The sequence below is a fragment of the Myotis myotis genome, unplaced genomic scaffold, assembly GCF_014108235.1.
Source record: "Myotis myotis isolate mMyoMyo1 unplaced genomic scaffold, mMyoMyo1.p scaffold_m19_p_12, whole genome shotgun sequence".
NCBI classification, from domain to species: Eukaryota; Metazoa; Chordata; class Mammalia; order Chiroptera; family Vespertilionidae; genus Myotis; species Myotis myotis.
The window spans coordinates 13660038-13681497 of NW_023416316.1; the positions used below are offsets into that span (position 1 = coordinate 13660038).

A 21460-nucleotide genomic window follows, 5' to 3' on the forward strand; every position below is an offset into this window, starting at 1 on the left:
AATAAAAGGGTAATATGCAAATTGACCCTAACAGTGGAATGACTGGTTGCTATGACGCACACTGACTACCAGGGGGCAGACGCTCACTGCAGGAGCTGCCCCCTGGTGGTCAGTGCGCTCCCACAGGGGGAGCGCCACTCAGCCAGAAGCTAGGCTCACAGCTGGTAAGTGCTGTGGCAATGGCGAGCGGGCCTAAGCTGTCGGTCAGACATCCCCCGAGGGCTCCCGGACTGAGAAAGGGTGCAGGCTGGGCTGAGGGACACCCCCACCCCAATGCACGAATGTCGTGCACTTGGCCTCTAGTATTGTAATAACTATGTATGGTGTCAGATGGATACTAGATCTATTGGGGTGATCACTTTGTGAATTATATAAATGTCTAATCACTGGGTTGTACACCTGAAACTAATCTAATATTGTACGTTGACTGTAATTGAAAAATAAAAAAATACTTAAAAAACAATACTTTTTAATCTTTAATGTGCCTATAATTTTCCTTGAGATTCTTTTGTAATTTTCTGTGAGATCCATTTAATTTTCTGGGCTCTGCTACCAGAGTTCTGATTCAGTAGGTATGAGGTGGGGCCTGAGAACTTGCATTTCTAGCAGCTCCCATGCCATGGGAATGGTGCTGGTGAGAGACTGCACGTTGTGAAGCACTGTTCCAAGACTGACAGCCTCCAGGACCAATGAAATGAAGCTCTAACAGGGAAATCTGAGACACTGGAGGAAGTTGCTTTTTAAGATGGTGGGCTCTTTCCCAGTCTTTTAAGAGCACATCAGAAGATCTCTGCCTGTGGTATCTTAGCACAAAGATGCTTTTGATTATTAATGCTATTTCCATATTTGTTCAAAATTCTACAGTTTAAGAGTTCTTTCATTTGTTTGATCTTATTTCATCTTGCAACAACCCTATAAGTTGAGCCAGGAGAAAGTATTACCTCATTTCCAAAAGAGAGAGCTGAGGCATGGAGAGCTATGAGAGTTAGAGATCTCATAGCCAGCTAGCTGCCGTTGGCTGCCCCCTGAGTTGGCACACAGGTATTATTGCAAATTCTTACCACCCTTCACAGACGACAATGCTAGTCTTACTTTATAGAGGGACAAACTGAAAGGCTTGACGAGGTTCAGGAACTTTCCCAAGGTCACAAATGAGGTGAGTTCTTACTCTTCACCATATCATTTCCCTACAGTAATAACTCCTTTCTTGTTTCTATCACAGACACACACATGCCAAACCAAGGGGCCATTTTAATTTTCACACTCAGCATTAATTAAGGAACAGGCTATAGCTTTGCCTTTTGCCTTTAGAAGTGATAGGAGATGGCAAGGGGAGGAAAAACAGGAAACCTTCTTTCTGCTTTCTCCTACTCAGGGCATATCTCCTTTCTCATTCTCTGCTCAGAGAATTAGAGTTTAGTCTTGGCTCTAATTTACTAAAGATTCTCTATTTGGAAAAAAATTATTAAGTCAAACAATTCTTTCCTCAGCTCCAATTTCTCTTGCCTAGCATCAACTCCTCTTCCATCAACCCCCGACAACACCAACTGAAAACACACACACACACACACACACACACCCCAAAACTACAGCCAAACAAAAAACCCTCTTTACAGGACAGTTAGGATTTCTCTCATCTCATCTGTAAGAAATGTTAGGCCTGGACCCCACCTTCGGTTCTGTTCTCTGCTTGCCCGTTTGGCCCAGTTGGTGGGGGAGACACCAGGCACCAATATGAGGGGAAGGGAGCCTGCCACTCTGGTTCCAGTCCTGACTTCCCTGTGGGACCCTTGGAGCGTCCCTGCTTCTTCTGAGCCTGTCTCCTCATCAGTGAAATAGGGGGAGGTTGATTAGATGATCTATCTCTAGGGGATCTTTAAATGTCAGTATTGTGATTCTACATAAGAGGTTCACACAGGAAAAAATGTCAACTCTACTTTGAGGGGATGTAAGGTGACCTGTCAATTGAGTTCTACAAATTGTGTTGTATCAATGTAGAACATGACTTTAGGACACAATTTGCAAATCTATTTATCTCTAGTGATGCCTCCCTTCATTTTTCTACACTAACACCAGTGTTCCCACTGCCTTAGTACCCTGTACCTGAGCCCTCACCTGCTTCACTCTGACTCTCCTGCTGTCCTAGCACGGAGACAGCTTAGAGAGCATGCATGAAACACACTTATTGGGTAGGGGGATGCTGAAGCCCAGGGAGGCAGAGTCTTTGCTAAGATTACATAATGACAATTACTACCCTTCCAGTATGGGAGAAGACCCTCCAGCTCAGAGGCTAGGAGCATGGGCCCCAGAACCCCAAAGATGCCCTACCTCTTGTGAAAGCACGCAACTTAGCCTTCTGGAGCCTCAGCTGCTTCCTTCCTACAAGTCAGGATGGTGACAATCACTCATCCTTTACATGCATGATCTATAATGACCTCTTAGAGCTGAAGGGACATGGGACACTATCGAGGCCAAACTCCCACCTTGAATGGCTCCTGCAACATTTCTGGAAGGAGGTAGTGATAGGGCCTATTCTATCTTTGAATGGTTCTGGCCGTAAGAAAATGCTTCTTTACAAGGAGGGGAAACTGATTTCTCTGTAACCTCTACTCATTTGTATGGTGGAAAGAACACTGGGCTGTTAGAGGTCTTGGGCTAGTGTCCTAGCCCTTCCACCTAAAACTCCTCTGGGTCACAGTTTTCTGAGGTGAAAAGGAAGGAATTGGATGAGATGAGCTCTAGATTCTTCCTGGTTTGGACATTTGAGGATTATATAACTCACGAATGTGGACACAATACAGACTTAATCTGATTATAATGATGGAAACAGTGAAGGAGTGGACTCTGTGTTCCAAGAAACAGATCCATTTCTGCCAACATGTCTGTCAAGGCAGGTACCCTGCCAGCTGAGAAGAATCCAGAAGGTTCTTAGAAATGGAGTTCTCATCTTGTCTTAAAACAAAATCCCACCCCCCTTTTCTCCATTTCCCTCTTTCCTCTCTTCCTCCACTCTCTCCCCTTAATTTTTTCCTTTCTTCCTCCTCACTTTCTTCCATCCCTTCTTTCTGATTCAGAAGCCTGAAGGAATATTTTGATCTCCCAAAGTTATAGATCATGTCCCTGGCAACAGGTTTCTCACATGACATTACATATGCAGAATCAATCTGTTTTCAGGTAAAAGCCCCTGGAAACAGGATCCCGAGTTGCTCTGTGTCTCTGAGAAGCTCCCACACTTGGATGCTGAATGCCCAGCTTCTGAGGCAGGGGTTTTCAGTCGTGAGGTCATGTGTGGACTTTCATAGTGGCTTCTGAAACAGTATGCGAGCGTGTGCACTGTGGCCATAAGAAAGTGCTTCTTCACAAGGAACAAAAATCGATTTCTCTGTAACCTCCACTCATTTGCGTGGTGGGAAGAACACTGGGCTGTCAGAGGTGTGTGGAAGGGAAGAGGAGCCTTTGACAGCTGGGAGCTAGACTGGGAGTTGGGCCTTGGTATCCCTAGGAGCTGGCCTGGCCCTCAGAGCCAGGCTGTGGTGTTCTCTGCGTCTGATGTGACCAGACAAAAGCTGAGTTTCCTGAACTTCAATCATGTGCATGCCAACCTCATGTTTTTTGCCCTAAGAACAACCTATACTTTTATTTACTTAAAACTTTTCCTTAAATAGATTTATTTTTTTGAGAAATAAATTTATTTTAAAAGAAAATTGTGTATCTTGGCTTTTATGTGCTACTTATGTTTTTTCTAATACAGATAGTTGCTCCTCGACTTATGATGAGGTTATGTCTTGATAAACCCATCACAAGTTGAAAATATCGTAAGTAAAAAATGCATTTAATATACCTAACTTAACAAATATTATGGCTTACTTAGTCTAGCCTATCTTAATCATAGTCAAAACACAATATCCAAGATACTTTGGCAACACAGTGCACTGTATAGCATCGGTTATTTATCTGTGTGATCACGTGGCTGATGGAGCTGCGGCTTGCTGCTGTTGTCCAGCATCCTGAGTTAGTATTATGCTATATATCATTAACTTGAGAAAGATCAACATTCGAAATATGGTTTCTACTGAATGAGTATCACTTTTCACCATTGTAAAGCTGAAGAATCCTAAGTCAAACCATCACAAGTTGGGAACCATCTATATATATTAAAATAAGTATATAACTATTAAAATGAAGTGTTCATTTGTACCACCTAAATCCTCCTCCTCATTACCAGTAGAAACCTGCCTTATGCTTTTCTCCATAACCACAAAGACCCTCCTGTCTCTGCTTACACAGATCTCGCCCATCTTTCTCTAGGAAGCTCCCAGCAGCTCCTGCAGCTCACTCAATCACTCATCTCTGAGCTCCTTTCATGTTCACAGAAAGAAATCAATACCCAAGATTTGGATGCTTACATGCTACGTAGTTTTGTTTTCTGTTTCACAACATAAGATTATAAAATATCTTCTTACAGCTACAGGTAAAAGAGATACTAGTGTTCCACTCCCTCGTTCTGATGCCCACACTCAGTGGGGGATCCACAGAGTCCCTATAATGTTTCCAGCATTGTGCCAGGCACAGGAAATAGTGGTGAATAGAATGGACCCACATGGAGCTTACAGTGGAGCCAGAAGCTTCGCACTAAACAATAGTCATGATTAAGTAAGTTATTGCAAGTGCCTTGGAAGAGAAGTGCAGGGCCCCAGCTTGTTTGGAGGGACACAAAAGCCTCACTAAGGAAGTATGTTTCAATGCATAGGAATTAGCTGAAGAGGAGCTGGCAGATTTTTAAGTGGTGCCAGGCTAACTCACAAAGGTCTGCTTTGATGTTTAAAAGCTCAGCTGTATTGTGGGTGAATTAGGCCACTGTGGCCCACCCTATTGGCCACAGTGCTCAGGGAGAAGGCAACCCAACAGTTCAGAAACTCTGGTGCTCCTGGAGCACTGCAGGGTCCCCTCCACCCTGCATCAGAAAGATGGTGACACTTCAGGCCTGCTCTGGAGGGCCCTCACCCCTCGCTGGCAGAGAGTTTAGGCATATTGGACACACTGGTTGTTTTTGCCAAGGGAGTGTCTACAATGTGAGCTTTGACATTAACAAAAATAAATCCTTAGTTCCTGGAAGTGGAAAATCTTAGTGTTACAAGGCACACTGCAGGGTTGGTTAAAAAAAAAAAAAAAGCAGATTTTTCAAAAAGGCAATGCATTTTAGTCACAGTTACTGTTACATCCAGAGTTTATCTTCACACTTCCTTGGCAATATTTCAGTGGGGCTGGTTAAACTATACACATCTGAGAAACTCCAACTGCATCCTGTCTTAGTCTTAGAAAGTGAAACCTGACAAGCAATGTGGCGGGTGCAGTGATGCAGAAGAGGGGTGTGCTTACACTGAGAGAGCCTTGAGATGTGGTCACTGACTCTGCCCCTTAATAGGCTGGGAAAATTGCTTCATTTTTCTGGGCCTCCATGTCCTCATCTGTAAAATGTGGATAATAATAATTCTTATACCTTGTGAGATGCTTGAGCCATTAAATGGGAATATGTGTGAGAGCTTTAATGTGCTACAAAATGTCACTTAAATGAACATCCTGTTATAATTCCTCTGTTATAAAGCCAAACGAAGGCTTAGACATCTAGTTGGGGGTACAACAAAGGCCTCCTGGTTCCTGATTTCACCAGGTTGCTGCACTGGGGCCTATCTTCCAGGAGAACAATTATTAGCAAGGGTGAGTTCCTGGGGAAATGAGTATGTGCTGGGAGGGAAGGGAAGAAACTAGAGGTCCTGAAAGGGGGAAAGGAGAGGGCAACCGAAGGGGAAGGGCAAAGGCAAACTCTCCTACCTCCTCAGTTTGCTGAGGGCTTCAAGGTTAGGCCTTCTTGATTCTCTACTGCTGCCTTCTCCACCTCTCAATTTGCCTGTCTTTGTGTGGGTGAAGCATAAAATAACATGCTTTTCTGCTTTTTTGCACATTTTGAAAGCAAAGTTAGGCTTTAATGATCAGTTTTCTCTTCCTTGGTATTTTCTTTTAAGCAAGGGCGTGTTTTTCTAAGATACCACATTTCAATGGGCTATTCTTTTGTCCCCAGTAAACATTCCTGAGTGGTAGGTTTTAGGAGACGTTCCAATTTATTGCTTCTGGTGTCCAATAACCTTGGAATGAGTACCTGTCTCCATGCCCCCAAGGCCATGTTATTTCAGAATGTTACAGCTCTTAAAACCGTTCTCTAATAAAAGCAAGTGCCACTAATTCTAAGTAAAGTGAGCTTTCCAAATAAGACCAGCTGTGAACGTTTAAAAAAAGAAAAGGAAGAAACTTCAACAACAGGAATTCATAGTGAAAACTGTACACTGATGACTTTTTTCAGGGATTTTCGCAGCCATTTAAAAAGATGTCTTCAGCAAACATATCTAAATTGGCTAAAAATGTTTGGCATGATGGACACCTTGTGTCTGTAGGCCAATATTCAATCCAGGTGGAGGAATCTAAAGGGTAGATGTACCTGCCAAGAAAAAATAAAAACGAAGCGTTTGTGATGATGGCCACAGATAGAGGAGAGCCAAATTTGATTGAGTTCAGGCTGTTCAGGTCCTAGGGGGTCAGGCTGTCGGCCAAACTCTTCTGGACTCGCCTCCCAGTGGGAAGATCCACAGGCCCCTGCTGGTCATGAAGCTGCTTGGAGCTCTCACAGTTAAAGGCAGAAACGACATCTGTTTCAATGTCTATTTTTTAAAAATGATAATAAAAAGTGTATGTAAGCACTTTTCTCTTTACAAACAGAATAGCCTGAGAACTTATTGAGGGAGCAGATGTGGTGTAGGGGGTTTGGATAAGCACCCTTAGATTCATCTTCAGACCCAGGCACACGGTTTATCTGTCAGCGAGTCCTCAGTTACCCTAATGGTTTTAAATATTGCTTTGTTTCAAACTCATGTTCACTTTTGCTCCTAATGGTTTGTTTGATTAACAGCAGGGCACATAAGAAACGTATAGTGTATTTAAGGATAAATTATACTCAATTTTGGAGAGAAGATCAGAGACTCCAAAATATTGGTGACTTACTTGATACTGAAATTGTGTTTTATCTGGAGAGCTTCTTTACCCATAATTAAATACTGCCTTCCTTTTTGCAGGTTAGCATTAACACAGGTTGCCTTTTTAATGAAGGTGATTTCAGAGTCTTTCTCAGCAGCAGCTTCACCTGAGAGGCATAGAAGAAAGTTATCACATTCCTGTTATGGTGTCACAATTATCTCTCTCTTAAGCATTCCAGTCCCTCAAGGCTATTGATTAGTGTGTGTAAATTTATATCGGGAGACTAATGGATACTGGGGAGCAACAATGTCCATACAGTTAAGGCTTCAGACCCAGGTGCCCAGGTTATACCCCACTCTGCCACCTCCTGACTGTGTGGCCTGGGACAAATGACTTTTGCTCTTTGTGTAAGGGCTCAGTCCCCTCATCTGATAAACGGGCATGACAATAAAACCTACCTCGTAGAACTGTTGTGAGATTAAATGGGTTGATATATGAAAAGTGCTTAGAAATACATATACAGTAAGCACTAGATATTTGCTTATCATTACTCTTGCAGAACCAGGAATTAAAAGAACCTCTCTCTAGTTGAACATTATTAATCTCCGTAGCTGTATAGCAAAATTAAAAAGTAGTTGGTAGCTGGCAATGGGAAACTTTGTTAAAAAGTGCGAGACATGTAAAAGACTTGGAACTCTTTAAATATCTAACTTCCCCTTACTCCCATTATGCTTGAACTTCTACCATGATATTTCGCCCCACATGTCTGTCTCCTCAGCTTGGCTGGGAGTTTCTTGAGGCAGAGACTGGGTCTAATCCACTGTTATATATTCAGGACTGATTTCCAGTTAGCTGTCAAACTCTGGCAGAATCATCCTAATCAGTAAATCCTGAAAGGCTTCTGAATATATTGATAAAATAGTATACAATAGTAACTGTGTAAACAATCAACTTTAATTAGTAATACAAATTCTAATATACACACATTAGTTCAAGCTAATTTTCTTGGGCTTTTCCAATGACTTCCTATTGTAGCAACATGTAAACAACATTCTCAGTACTAACTGCCAGTTCAGTCCCTGTCAAGGTTAGCAGAGTGGCTGTGTGGTGCCTTACCATTATTTTAAAAAGCCTTTTGTTATGGAAAATTTCGAGCTTATTCAGGTGAAGAGAGAATAATTAATTAATCTCAGCGTCAACAATCACTAATCTGTTTATCATTTATATCCTCACCTACTCTAAGCATCCTGTGTTTTAGGAGAAACACCAATTTATTATCCTTGAACCACATAGTTGCCCTTGATTCTAAATAGTTTGTTTTTATTTTGGTTTATTATTAGTGTGCAGCAATTCTTGTGTAAGTTATTAAGTGTGTGGTGTTTTGATATTTTGATATTTTAAAAATTTACACATATTAAAAATGAATCCAGAGTGAAGAGATAACAAAGTATGCAAAATTTTTTACACCAAGACAGTTTTCAAAAATAATTATTTATTTTAGTTGCCCATTTCCTTTCTTTAAAAAAATGTGTCTCCCTAAATAGAATATAAGCTTCATAAGGACAGTAACTCTGGCTTTGTTATACAAGTTGTATTCTCTGTGTCTTATAAAATGTCTGGCACATAGTAAGTACTAAATCTTTGTTGAATGGAAAAATGAATGAGTATTCTCACCAGCTTTGTAGACATCCAGGAGGGTTGCAGTGTACTTGACAAAAACATTTTCTTCAGTGAGGGATGTGATACTAACTTTATAAGCTGGTAAAAAAAGAAAACAACAACAGTTCATGCTAAATACCACGAATGCCATGTCCAATAGAGACCAGAGTTTATCAAACAAATGAGAAATGAAGCATGGCCAGCTCTCTACCTTGAGGTAGACCTTATTTTTTCCAAGAAGCCTTCTCAAAGGCTTGGAAGTGTGATTCTACTGATTATTACTCTAATGATTCATTCTACGTAGAATCATTAGCCCTGGGCACTGTTATAGAACAGGCTGACTAGGATAAGAACAATAGTAAATTAAAGCAGCACACAAAACAAACAAAATGAGACTTTGTTAGATATAAAGTTCAGATTCGGATCCTGTAAGATTAGTGGAGTCATGCTGATGGACCCTGTGAAGAGCCCCTTCCTTCTCTGCACAAGCACGGAGGGGACCCTTTAGTTACATTCAGGCCAGCCTTGGGAGCCTCCTTGCTTTCTTGCTTCCACTGGCTTTGCTTTTTGGTTTTTGATAGGATTCTGTTTCCTGATTCATCTTTGCTTGGATTGGCAACTCTCTGACATAAGCCATTTCCAATGCTGTTTCTCTTCAGGCATCAATGTTTAATCCATGGTGTGTTTGACCTCCATCCTGGAATGACCAGCTTGAAGGGGCCCATTCCTTCCATGTGGCCTGAGAAAGGATCCTTTAGTTTTTGCTCTTGATGTGGTTGAAAGTTTTGTCCATTTTTGAGATCCTAGCTAGCTAGCTAGATACCAGAAACCTATTTTAACACAGAGAATAAATGCAACCTGGATTTAGTTTATTACTTTCAAGAAAAGACAAAATAGATGAATGAATGGACTCATTTTTTTGGGGAAAAAAGGCTGTGTAAATTAGTCACTTAAAATAAAAACTGTGCTGAATTTCGGATTCATAAATCTTTATGGTAGATACGAGCAATATATTTACTATTTTATTTTGTTTCTATCCTGTTATTCCGGTAAAAACCGATAATCTCCCAAAGAGCCAGCTAAGCTTTTTTTTTAAGTAATAAACTAAATCAAGATTGAATTTATTCTCTGTGTTAAATAGGTTTCTGACATTTAAAAGTTTAAATAGTTCTAAAATGGAAGTAAGAAATAATTTAATGAAATTTTTGTTTGCTAAAACAATATGGTATTTTCTTCAGGTCTCAATCTATTTTAAAAACTAATTTTAAAAACTACAGTGGGCGTTGGCTGAGTTGGGCTACTTTTTAGTTTTAGAAAAAAGAAAGAAGATGAATTAGAAAGAAAGAAAGACTATAACCACACAAAATTCATTCTGATTGTTATATTTTCATTGAGAGAATTCAGTGTAATATAACGGCAATCATACTGGAGACCAGGATACCTCCTAGTTCTACTACTTAACTTCCTGTATAGCTTTGAGAAAATTATTTCATTTCCTTGAGCCTCCGTTTTTTTCACTAGTAAAATAAAGATAATATGCTGTTACCTCAAAGTTGATATGAAAAGTTCCTCAAGAAAAGATATGAGATAGTGTACAATATCCAGAAATAAACATGAGAAAGTATGGGTAAAAAATAAAGGAGCTAATTCCATGAGGAACTTGAGATAACACAAAACTGTACTTGGGCACTTATTTAATTTAGAGCTGAGCTCTGAAAAACCAAGAGATGCTTTTTTTTGAAATGGAGAGTCTCAAACATGAATTTAAATTCTATGATTTAAATTCTATATATATTAAAATTATTTAGTATTGATGTTTTACTACGTCTTTGAAGAGATTAAAAAAAAAAAAAAAAAAAAAAAGACACCCAAACCCTAAAAACACTTTTTTCTCCACCTCTGCTCCATCAACTGGAAGAATAGAGTAAGTAGTGAAATCTTACATCTTTGTGATTTCTCAAAAATTCTCTTTGAGCCCTGGCTGGGTGGCTCAGCTGGTTGGAGGGTCATCCCATGCACCAAAGTATTGCAGGTTCGATTCCCAGCCAGGGCATATACTAGTACATATCTGGGTTGCGTGTTGGATCCCCGGTAAGGGTGCATATGGGAATCAACCGATCTGTTTCTCTCACACATCGATGTAGCTCTCCCTCTTTCCCTTCCTCCCTCTCTTTCTAAAAATCAATAAAAAACATTTACTTTGGTGAAGACTGGAAAAAACTGTCTTTGAATATGTTTAAGCCCCTTTAATTCAATGAGATATATGGGGGTAAAGTATCTTGGCTAGGTGTGCATGTCACTTCCATCATTGTTAATGAAAATCATGTTTCTTGCTGAAGGATAAATAACTTTGCATGTTAATGCTAAAAACTGCTGGCATTTTTCTTCAAAGAAATACATGTACTGTTGTATCCATATAATCACTACATAAAGTTACTGATCTTCCTGATTTTGTATTCATAAAATGTCAGGTTCAATGGAACTATATATTAAACTTTTGAACTTACCATATGCAATCTCTGGTTTACATGCTGTTTCTTTTCTAGTATCTGCAGAGATTGTCAAATCCAATTCTGGCTGCATTTGTCCACAGTCAGCTGGATTTTTGTGAAAAATGGTAAAAGATTAATACAAGGAAGCAGACACTCTCCATGGGAGTAAACACAGTGCCCATGAGCCCTGAGACAATCAAATATAATCTTATATATACCAGATTCCTAAGACCCGTCTATTTTCTCCTCTTCCATAAAGTGAAACATTATATAAAGCAAAAACAAAATAAATAAAAACAAAATTTTGAACATGAGACTTATTCTTAAAATGAATAGTCACTTCACATTCAGTTTTTCAGAAATGTAGATGCTTCCACTGAAGAATGGAGGAAATTTTCCAATTTTAAGTATAATAAAAAATCCCTTGAAGGAACAAAATGATAACTTCACTGATTTACAGATATAAAATGATGCAACAAGTACCCAAGAAATATGTACATAGTAGAGGCCTGGAGCACTGATTCATGCATGGGTGGGGTCCTTCAGCCTGGCCTGCGTCCTCTTGCAATCCGGGACCCCTCGGGGGGATGTTGGACTGCCAGGGAGGAGCCCCAGCTGGGGGAGGGCGTAGCTCCGCTGCTGCCTATTCTGGCTCCCTGCTGTGCCTGCCACTGCCACTGCTGCTTGGTAGCGCTCCCATGGAGGCGAGAGAGGCTCCTACTACCACAGCTGCGCTCGCCAGCCATGAACCTGGCTTCTGGCTGAGTGGTGCTCCCACTATGGGAGTGCACTGACCACCAAGGGGCAGCTCCTGTGTTAAGTGTCTGCCCCTGGTGGTCAGTGTGTGTCACAGCACCGGTCGACTGGTCATTCCAGTCGTCAGTCATAATGGTTGCTTAGGCTTTTATATATAGAGATTAAAGATTTGGAAAAACAAAATAAAACCAAACCAACGCCAACCCTCATGGAGTCAGTTGATTATTTGTGAGTTCTGGGTCTTTTTCTTGGCCAAGAAGGCTGTCTTGGATTTATAAAAGACTGAAGGGAGAATTCATTAACTGGGGAGGAACAAGAGAAAGAAAGGGGAGCCTCTATTCTGTTAGGTTGTGGACCTATTACATGAGAAAGACCAGGTGAAAAGTAAGAATTTCACATCCTGTTATCCCTCTAATAGTGAACAACTATCTGTACCGTAGAAAACATCAGGTTGTTCAGAAGTTGTTGAGAAGTAGCTTTATAGTGCTCAAGGCATCAGCTTTCAATTATCAGAGATTGTATTTTTATTTCTGATATACCACAGTTTGTCAGATAGCTTCTCCCAGAATAGCACCAGATTATGAGTGGCTGCTTTAAGCACGCATGCATCCTAAACATGTTAGATGACATTTACCTTCTACACATTTGCACGTTGCTCCTTCACAGACTTTCTGAAGTTGGCTATTGGAGGTACTATAAAATATGGTGCACTTTTTATCTGTGGCAATGAAAGCATGGTTAGGAGAGGGGGCTTGGTCAGTGTACAACACATTTACCACCCTGTGAATCTCGCCCGTGGTGTCTTGGAGATCACCAATTCCAAACCCTTCTTTTGTAGGTAAGGCTCATGGTGGTTAAATTTTGAATTGCTTATCCTAGCATGGCCCCTCAAAATGATCTTCCCTCCCCCCCCAAAAAAAGAAAAAAAAATGATCTTCCCTTTTGTGCTTGAAATTTTACTGTTCAATATTCATTTCTTAGAATGAAAATATTTGGTGCTTCCATGAATGAAAGGAAATATACTATGTTACATGAGAGTCTATTGAAATAATTGTAATTGTCTAGGCTGGAGAAGAAAACAGGTGTGTGTGTGTGTGTGTGTGTGTGTGTGTGTGTGTGTGTTATTTCTGAAGAGGAGGTGGGGTTAAGTATGTTCTATGCGATTTCAATAGTTAAAACTAGAATGAATGGATGTCAGAGTTTGGTTCACTCTAAAATTTTTCTAAGAAGTACAACTGTCCAAAGTGGAGTCATCTGTCCTGTGAATCAGAGAGCTCTCCAATCACGTAGTATTTTCAGAAGTGGCCAAATGTGGGCCAGTCATTCAACACTTATCAATACACATTATGTACCTGACACTGTGTTAGATACTAGGGACACAACAGATGATACATTCCATCTGGGCTGGTGAGAAAGATATGCAAACAAATAACTACAATGCAATGTGAATGTGGCAACTGCTCTAATAGAGTTCTCTGCAAAATATGATGAGAATACAGTTGGAGTAGAAGTTGATTCTGAGAGAATTTTAAAAGTTGTAGACTAAATGGACTTCTCTAAAAAGGAGAGTTTCAATGAAAATGAGGCAAATAATTTAAAAGCTGGGAATAATCTGCCCTGGCTGAAGTTCTCAGTGGTTAGAGAGTGTTGCCCCACACACCGAAGGGTTCCAGGTTCAATTCCTGGTCAAGGGCGTGGGTTGCTTGGTTTGATCCCCCCTCCCTCCCTTTTTCCCACCCTCCTATCTTCCTTCCCTTCCATTCTCTCTGAAAATCAATGGAAAAACTATCCTCGTGTAAGGATTAACAAAAAAAAAAAAAAAAAAAAAAGAAAGAAAAAAAAGAACTGGGACCAAACTAATCCAGTTATTTTTTAAAACGAAGAAATGAAGGGCCAGAGAGGGGAAATGATTTGCTCAAAGTCATGCTGTAGTTTGTATGTGTAAGTTGGGACTTTTGTGAAGAGTAAGTCCTCGAGAGGCAATATATAACATTTACAGGCCTCTAGTGGATTTCTAATGGTTCTGTAATGAATACAAAGTAGTCCTCTGGAGAAATTTCAGAGTAGAGTTGGTTACCTGGTCTGTGGTATTCATACACTGTGAAAGTAGCAGGATTCAGAAACCCAACTTGAAAAAGTTCAACTATCCGAAATCGAATGCAAACAAACTCATTGGAAGGAATCTGTTTGGCAAATTCAAGGTTTAATGAAATTATGAGAGAGAAGAAACTGATAATATTTTAGCTTGTACATTCTGAATAGTAATAGTAAATAAAGAATGATGGGAGGTGGAACTTACCGAATTCAGTTGCAGAATAACATGCCCATCTTTGATTTGGTAGTCAGTTAATACTTGATCCACCCCTTCTACAAGCTAAGGGAGGAAAGAGAAAAGCTTGAATTTAATTTTATGATCTTTTTGTTTAAATGCATTCACCCGGTAATGAGATGTTAGATAATGGTGACATAAACCACTATTAAAAAAAAAGTGGGGCTCCTCCTCTTGAAAAAGTTGGAACATGCTATCACATGCATTCCCAGTTTTTGTGCCATGGAAATATATGTCCTCACTTTGTTAGCATAGATAGCGAGTTAGTTAGAAAAGGGAGCAAATGAAATCAGACATTAAGCCTGATTCACTAGGGAGTTGAATTGGACATTAAGCCTGATTCACTCTGAAGCAGGAAGGTAGCCCGGATTACTGAGGGAGGGATAAATAAGGCAGGGCATTAGGCGTATATGCAGTAGAAGCCAAGATGGGGAAGGGAAAGGAAAGTTCATGCACAGTAGAAACCAGATGACTGCAGAACTTTGGAGCACTTGCAGAAGGAGCCAAATGAACTATAAAGGGGTGGAGTCTACCCTGGGAAAATCTGGGAAAAGAATCAGATTGGATAAGGGCATGGAACGCCAGAAGATCCAGGAAAGGAATTGGTTAGGAGGAGGGACCAACCCAAGCCTGTGAAAACCCAGGAAGTAGATTGGAGAGATGAAAGGAGGCCTGCTCCTTCTGAAAACCAAGGAAATATGTGGAAGATTATCAAGGCTCTCGGAGCAGTTGTTGTTAGAGCCTGCCCACCCTCTACATCAAGCATGTCTAACTAGCGGCCCGCGAGCAGCATGCCTTGTTTTATTTGGCCCGTGTTAGCCTTTGAGTTTGACATGCTTGCTCTACATCCATAAGGGCTTGTTGTATCCCTTCACTCCAATAAATCTTGCCACTATTAAATTTCTCCCACACGTGTGCCTTTGAAATTCTTTTCTCACTGCACTGCAAGAACCCATTTACACCAGCAATAACTTCACTGAAAAATCAAAATTTAGGTAGGTTATTGGTTTGGAAAGAATATTCTGGGTGATTCTTTGCAAGTGACATATTTGAGTTAGAAGAAATATCTTTGTAAAATAATGCAGTAAAGAAAAGCAAGAATTCATAAAAATATACAAAAAGATTTACAGCTCTTAAGTCTTCTGTGTTTGCATTGACTCCAGTAGGCAAAGAGATATCCATCACTGCATGGGAGGACCCGGATGATGATTCTTCTTTACTGTGTTTGTAGCTAAAATAATTAGAGATTATAAAATGGAGTAAATAAATAGATAAGATTCTTTAAGAAAAGGCTATGTTCCTTGATAGGCTTTCATTTTCAAAGTTGGATCTCCACCACAACATATGCATGTCAATCTCTGAATTTTTAGTTTCAAGAGGCCTTTTAATCATCTATAGCAGTGGTTCTCAACCTTCCTAATGCTGCGACCCTTTAATACAGTTCCTCATGTTGTGGTGACCCCAATTTCATTGTTACAAATTTAACATAATTAAAGCATAGTGATTAATCACAAAAACAATATATAATTATATATGTGTTTTCCGATGGTCTTAGGTGACCCCTGTGAAAGGGTCGTTCGACCCCCAAAGGGGTTGCGACCCACAGGTTGAGAACCACTGATCTATAGTAACTCTTTACTCACTTCACTAATAATCTCAATAGAGCTGGTAGAATTCATAAAAACCATTCATTCCAAGCTCTTAACTACTTGAGGAAACTGAGGGTGAGAGTAAGGCACCTGACTGAAGGTCACTTACATTACTGGTTCACCTCAGAGCTGCATTTTAGTTTTCATTTTAGTTCTTTATCCAACAGAGCATATTCAAAGAAGAAAATTAGTTGTATATTGTAAAAAGACTCAATAAGCATGGTTAGGAAAATACTGGAAGAAAATATACTAAAATATTAGCAGCTATTTTTTCTGCATTGTGAGATTACAAGTGATTACTTCTTTTCCATGCTTTTCTCTATTTTCTAAACTTTTCACAAAAGGCAATTTATTTTTTAAAAAATGTATGGGTTTCCCCCCCCCCCATCACTATTTATCCCGTCTATGCCCTTTTCCACTTCAACCCACTTCCCTCCCACTTCTGCAATCACTACACTGTTGTCCATGTCCATGAGTTCTCTTTTTTATTTTTATTTATTTATTTATTTTTGTTCAATCTCCCCACCAGAGCTTTCTGCCCACTCTCTATGAGCCTATCTCTATTTGGCGTGGTAGTTCAGTTTGTTCATGAAATTCCACATATGAGTGAAATCATATGGTACTTGTCTTTCTCTGACTGGCTTATTTCACTTAGCATAATGTTCTCCAGGTCCATCCATGCTGTTGCAAATGGTAAAAGTGTTGGTAAGTATGTGGAGAAAATGGAACCCTTGTGTGCTGTTGTTGGGAATGCAGATTGGTGCAGCCACTGTAGAAGCATTATGGAGTTATCTCAAAAAACTAAAAATGGAACTGACTTATGTCCCAGAAATTCCACTTTTGGGAATTTATCCACAGAAACATGAAACACTAATTCAAAAGAATATGTGTACTTCTATGTTTTTTTGCAGTGGTATTTACAGTAGCCAAGATGTGGAAGCAGCCCAAGTGTTCATCAATAGATGCGTGGATAAAAAGCTGTGGTACATTTACACAATGGAATACTATTCTGCCATAAAAAATGTTTTAAGGACTATCCTTTGTCTAGGAATTGTGCGTGTGGAACATCTAAGGAGTAAAGCAAAGGGAATAAAATGGAAGATTTGCTGTTTTGTGGGGTTTTTTTTTTTTTCTGGTAAGAGAGAAAAGAACACTGAAATGGGGATTCAGGAAACTTGGGTTTTTATCCCAGTTCTGTTGAGAGTTTTCCACAACCATCTTCCCATTTTAGAGCTCATTTTCTTATTTCTAAAATTAACTATGAAGAAGTATAAACTTGAGTTTTAAACTTATCTTTAAAATTCCAAAGTTTTTTTAAAAAAATATATTTTATTGATTTTTTACAGAGAGGAAGGGAGAAAGATAGAGAGAAACATCGATGAGAGAGAAACATCGATCAGCTGCCTCCTGCACATTTCCCACTGGGGATGTGCCCGCAACCCAGGTATATGCCCTTTGACCAGAATCGAACCTGGGACCCTTCAGTCCGCAGGCCGATGCTCTATCCACTGAGCCAAACTGGTTTCGGCAAAAATTCCAAAGTTTTAAGCAGAGTTAGAAGATTAAAAATGGAGCAAGCTGGTGAGTCTGAGACTGGGGACAGGGGCATAGTGAGTGTGGTTCTGCAAAGATTGAGTTCCAGGTTTTAGCTTCACTTCAAGGTGCTTGAGAGGTAGCTGGACATTCAAGAGTAGAGCTTGGGCCCTGACCAGGTGGCTCAATTGGTTGGAGCATTGTCCCATACACCAAAAAGGTTGTGGGGTTGTTCCCTGGGCAGGGCACCAACCTAGGTTGTAGGTTCCATCCCTGGTCGGGGCACACAGAGGAGGCAATAATCAATGTCTGTCTGTCTGTCTGTCTGTCTGTCTCTCTCTCTCATATCAATAAACATATTCTCAGGTGAGGGGTGGGGGGAAGAGTAGAGGTTGGAAGAACAGTCAGGATTAAAGGAAAAAACTGGGAAACGAGCTTTATAAGAGGGAAAATGAATTGTTCTCACTTAAAGGAATAAGTATTAGTGAAATAGGAGGTATTATTTGAGTTAGTGAGTTGGCAGAGGATCTCTGGTCCCCATCACACTTCATAGAGCATATATGAAGCAGACCCTATTTAAAGTTCTAGATGTATTATTTACCATAATAATTTAAAATATTGTAAGATTTCTGGTTTATAAAAATTTAACTCCATTCCTCACCAAGTTAACAATTTAAACAGAATATAAAGCAACTTGGGATGTAATATGACATCTGGACATATCCCTAATTGGATGGGTGAGTGTCACCAGAAGCAGAGAACTCTTGCTCACAGATGCAAATACTTTGTCAACAGGATGGAAAGGGGCCTCCCGAAAGGAAAGCTTCTATGAAAAGTTGCTGGAGCCTTGATGACTGATTACCATGGTGACGGTTTCAATCACAGAACAGAAACCTTTCTTTCAAGAAGCCCTTTGCCTGCTGCCAAAGACAGCACACTTTCCCAAAGGCATTTTGTTCCAAGAGAAGAAGAGAAATAAAATCCCTTTTTTCTTTTCTTATGAATGCAACAGAGATGTTGTAAAAAGCTAAGTACATGAAAGAGGCCCTCTGAACACAGAAACTGTGTGCTGGCATTTATTTTTTTTTTAAATCAGGAGAGAGAATATTAGGAGGCAAAGAATTCTTCACATGATTCAGTACTACCCAGTTACTTATCCAATGTAACTTCAGCATCACAGAGCCAAAAGCATATTCCATCTGGCTTTTTTGAACATTCTGTCCCCAGTTTACAAAAAAAAAAAAAAAAATTAGAGTGTTTGAAAGACAAAAAAAAAATTAGAGTGTTTGAATTAGAAAATGGCCAAAAACAGGAGGAAAAACTATATATGAGCAAAAATTGAAACTGGTCTGTATAGTAAATAGCTATTTAAAAATACCTGTTATGTTCTACATTTGAACAAGTGAACAACTTTGCACCTTAAAATTCAAAAAGATGTAGAGCAATAATATAATGGTAAATGTGAGATCTTGAAGTCTACAGTTCCTTCTGTGGAAATGCGCTCACCTGGCACATGCTACTAGGCGCTTGTATTCCGAGGTGTCTCTGAAGTTGGATGCTGGCACACACAACACACAAACAAGCAAACAAACAAAAAGGAGAATAAGCTGTTTTTAACTGTTTTGAACTCATCTGAACAGAATCATTAATGAGCAGGTCTCTGAACACACTTAAAAGTTATATGTGATTTGGAAGTTGGCACCTGTGGTGATTTTAATGAAAATTCATGACTACTGACAATACCAAGAAGTCTTTAAATCATTAGAACATATGTTGCTCTAAAATAACTTATAATTTAAGGAAGGGGTCATTTAAGGTAAATATGTATTGGTAACATGTTTGGGGGAGGTTGCAGGTAGAAAAAGCAGATGCCTGGATTCATGGGTAGTTGGAAGGTTTTGTGTAGGAAGAGGCCTCTGAGCCACACAGGAAAGCCATCAGGACAGAGGAGTAGCACACACCCTAACCCTGGGGTCACGCTTAGAGGAGGACTGGACTCGCTTTTGGACTGAAAAGGGAGAACCAACCCACCAGATGGGGGATATGAAGGCCACACATAGAAAAAAGGGTACATTAATAAAAGGCCGTAAGTACCGGGGAGGCCAAATTGAAGATGGAGGCAGAAAAATATTTGTCAGAACCCTTGGAATACAGAAAGGGTAAGGGGTGGAAATCCAACAGGATGATAGGGAAATTCAGGGTCCTAGAATGGAACACTGACACTAAAGTAACAGAAATTCAAATATCTGAAATTAGCATCCTTAAAGAATAAATTAGTCAAAACAATTTCTTGATCAATAATGCATACTTTTAGCCTAGTTATTGTTACTTAATATCAGTTTCTAACTATTATTAAAGAGTTATTTCTATTATAATAAATGGCAGTAATGTTTACTCTGATGTCAATCTGCTAAAGAATTTGATGAGGAAATTTTATTTTGGGGCCAGTACATTTTCCCATTCAGGGAAGCTCTCAGACGCTCTTTATGCTTAGGCAAAATTATAGTGTAAATCATGCTGTTTTACCGTCCATGTCCTGGGCGTCAATTTTCAAATGAAAGCTGCAAAATTCCTCAGAGGTACCAATTTTGTGAACCACAGTTGCTACCTGCATTGAGACAAGTAAACAAGATTATATTTAAAGTGAGAAAGTGCAAAATGTATTCTGGTAGGACTGCTGTTGTAAATGGGATGCTTGAAGTATCATTTTCAAAATCCAGTGCAAATGGGTATGATCAAGGCCCATTTTCCGAGCAGCTGGACTTCTGGCAAACTCCACAACCTGAATCATAGCTGAGAAGCCCAAATTAAGCAAAAACTGCCAGGCAGAATTTTGGTCCAAATTCCATGCAGTTAAATCTGAGCAACTCACTCTTCCTAAGATGTTCTTCTTTGAGCTTGTACACTCCAATTTTACACATAACACTACAAGAAAGTGTGATTTTCTCCTTGCCCACATACCACCATGGTAAACAAGAAATTATGGGTGTGTATGGATGGGCAGGGTTGCTGCCAGAAGTAGGTTTATTGAAGCAACTAGAAGTGATAGAAAGTGGACAATCCATCCCCTGTGCATGCAATCTGATAAACAGTCTTTGAAAGAATCAATGTATTCTATATAATAAAAGGATAATATGCAAATTGACTGAATGGCAGAATGACTGGAACGCCTGTGGCCCCTCCCCCTGGCCGGCCCCACCCCCAAGTGGGTGCCCACACCCTGATCATGGATGGGGCTGGCTGGCAAACTACCTGCGGCCTCTTGCCCCAGCCAGCCCTGCCCACAGCCCCTTGCCCTGGCCGGCCCATCCCGAATGACCGTCATTGGGGGCGGGCTGGCTGGACCCCACCAGTGCACGAATTTGTGCACCGTAGTGTGTGTGTGTGTGTGTGTGTGTGTGTGTGTGTGTGTGTATATATATATATATATATATATATAAAAGACAAGCGACCAGAAAGAACAGAACGACCAGAATGACCAATTGCTACAATGTGCACTGTGGCCGGCCAACCTCCTGCGGCCCCTCCCCCACATTGGCCCACTCTGATCGGGTCCCAATTGGGGGCAGGGCCGATGGAAAACCTCCCACAGCCCCTTCTCCAGGCCGGCCCAGCCCCGATCGGCCCTGATTGGTGCAGGTCAGCCAGACCCCACCCGAGCAGAAATTCGTCCACTGGGCCTCTAGTTAAAGATAAAAGTATAATTAAAATAATCAATAGCCGAAACCGGTTTGGCTCAGTGGATAGAGCGTCGGCCTGCGGACTGAAAGGTCCCAGGTTCGATTCCGGTCAAGGGCATGTACCTGGGTTGCGGGCATATCCCCAGTAGGAGATGTGCAGGAGGCAGCTGATCGATGTTTCTCTCTCATTGATGTTTCTGACTCTCTATCTCTCTCCCTTCCTCTCTGTAAAAAAATCAATAAAATATATTTAAAAAAAAATAATCAATAGAATGTTAATTTATGCTCAGAACACATATTTAATTTTATTGTAGTCATTTAGTGACAAGTTTTCCT

At 40.3% G+C, this 21460-nt stretch overlaps 1 protein-coding gene across 2 annotated transcripts in view; it reads right to left on the minus strand.

The window, feature by feature from the left end:
• Positions 1-3732: 3732 nt before the first annotated feature.
• C5 (complement C5) overlaps positions 3733-21460 on the minus strand; it is a 98599-nt gene continuing 80871 nt past the window's right edge. The window contains exons 33-42 of one of the 2 annotated variants that reach the window (XM_036329886.1): positions 19971-20052; positions 18951-19002; positions 15391-15493; positions 14233-14307; positions 14011-14116; positions 12568-12651; positions 11193-11282; positions 8701-8784; positions 7054-7192; positions 3733-6493 (exon numbers count right to left, since the gene is read on the minus strand). In XM_036329886.1, the coding sequence (XP_036185779.1) occupies positions 6355-6493; positions 7054-7192; positions 8701-8784; positions 11193-11282; positions 12568-12651; positions 14011-14116; positions 14233-14307; positions 15391-15493; positions 18951-19002; positions 19971-20052 (954 nt within the window). In that variant the 3' untranslated portion in view covers positions 3733-6354. The remainder of the gene's footprint in view (positions 6494-7053; positions 7193-8700; positions 8785-11192; positions 11283-12567; positions 12652-14010; positions 14117-14232; positions 14308-15390; positions 15494-18950; positions 19003-19970; positions 20053-21460) is intronic. The other variant, XM_036329885.1, reaches the window with a different exon arrangement.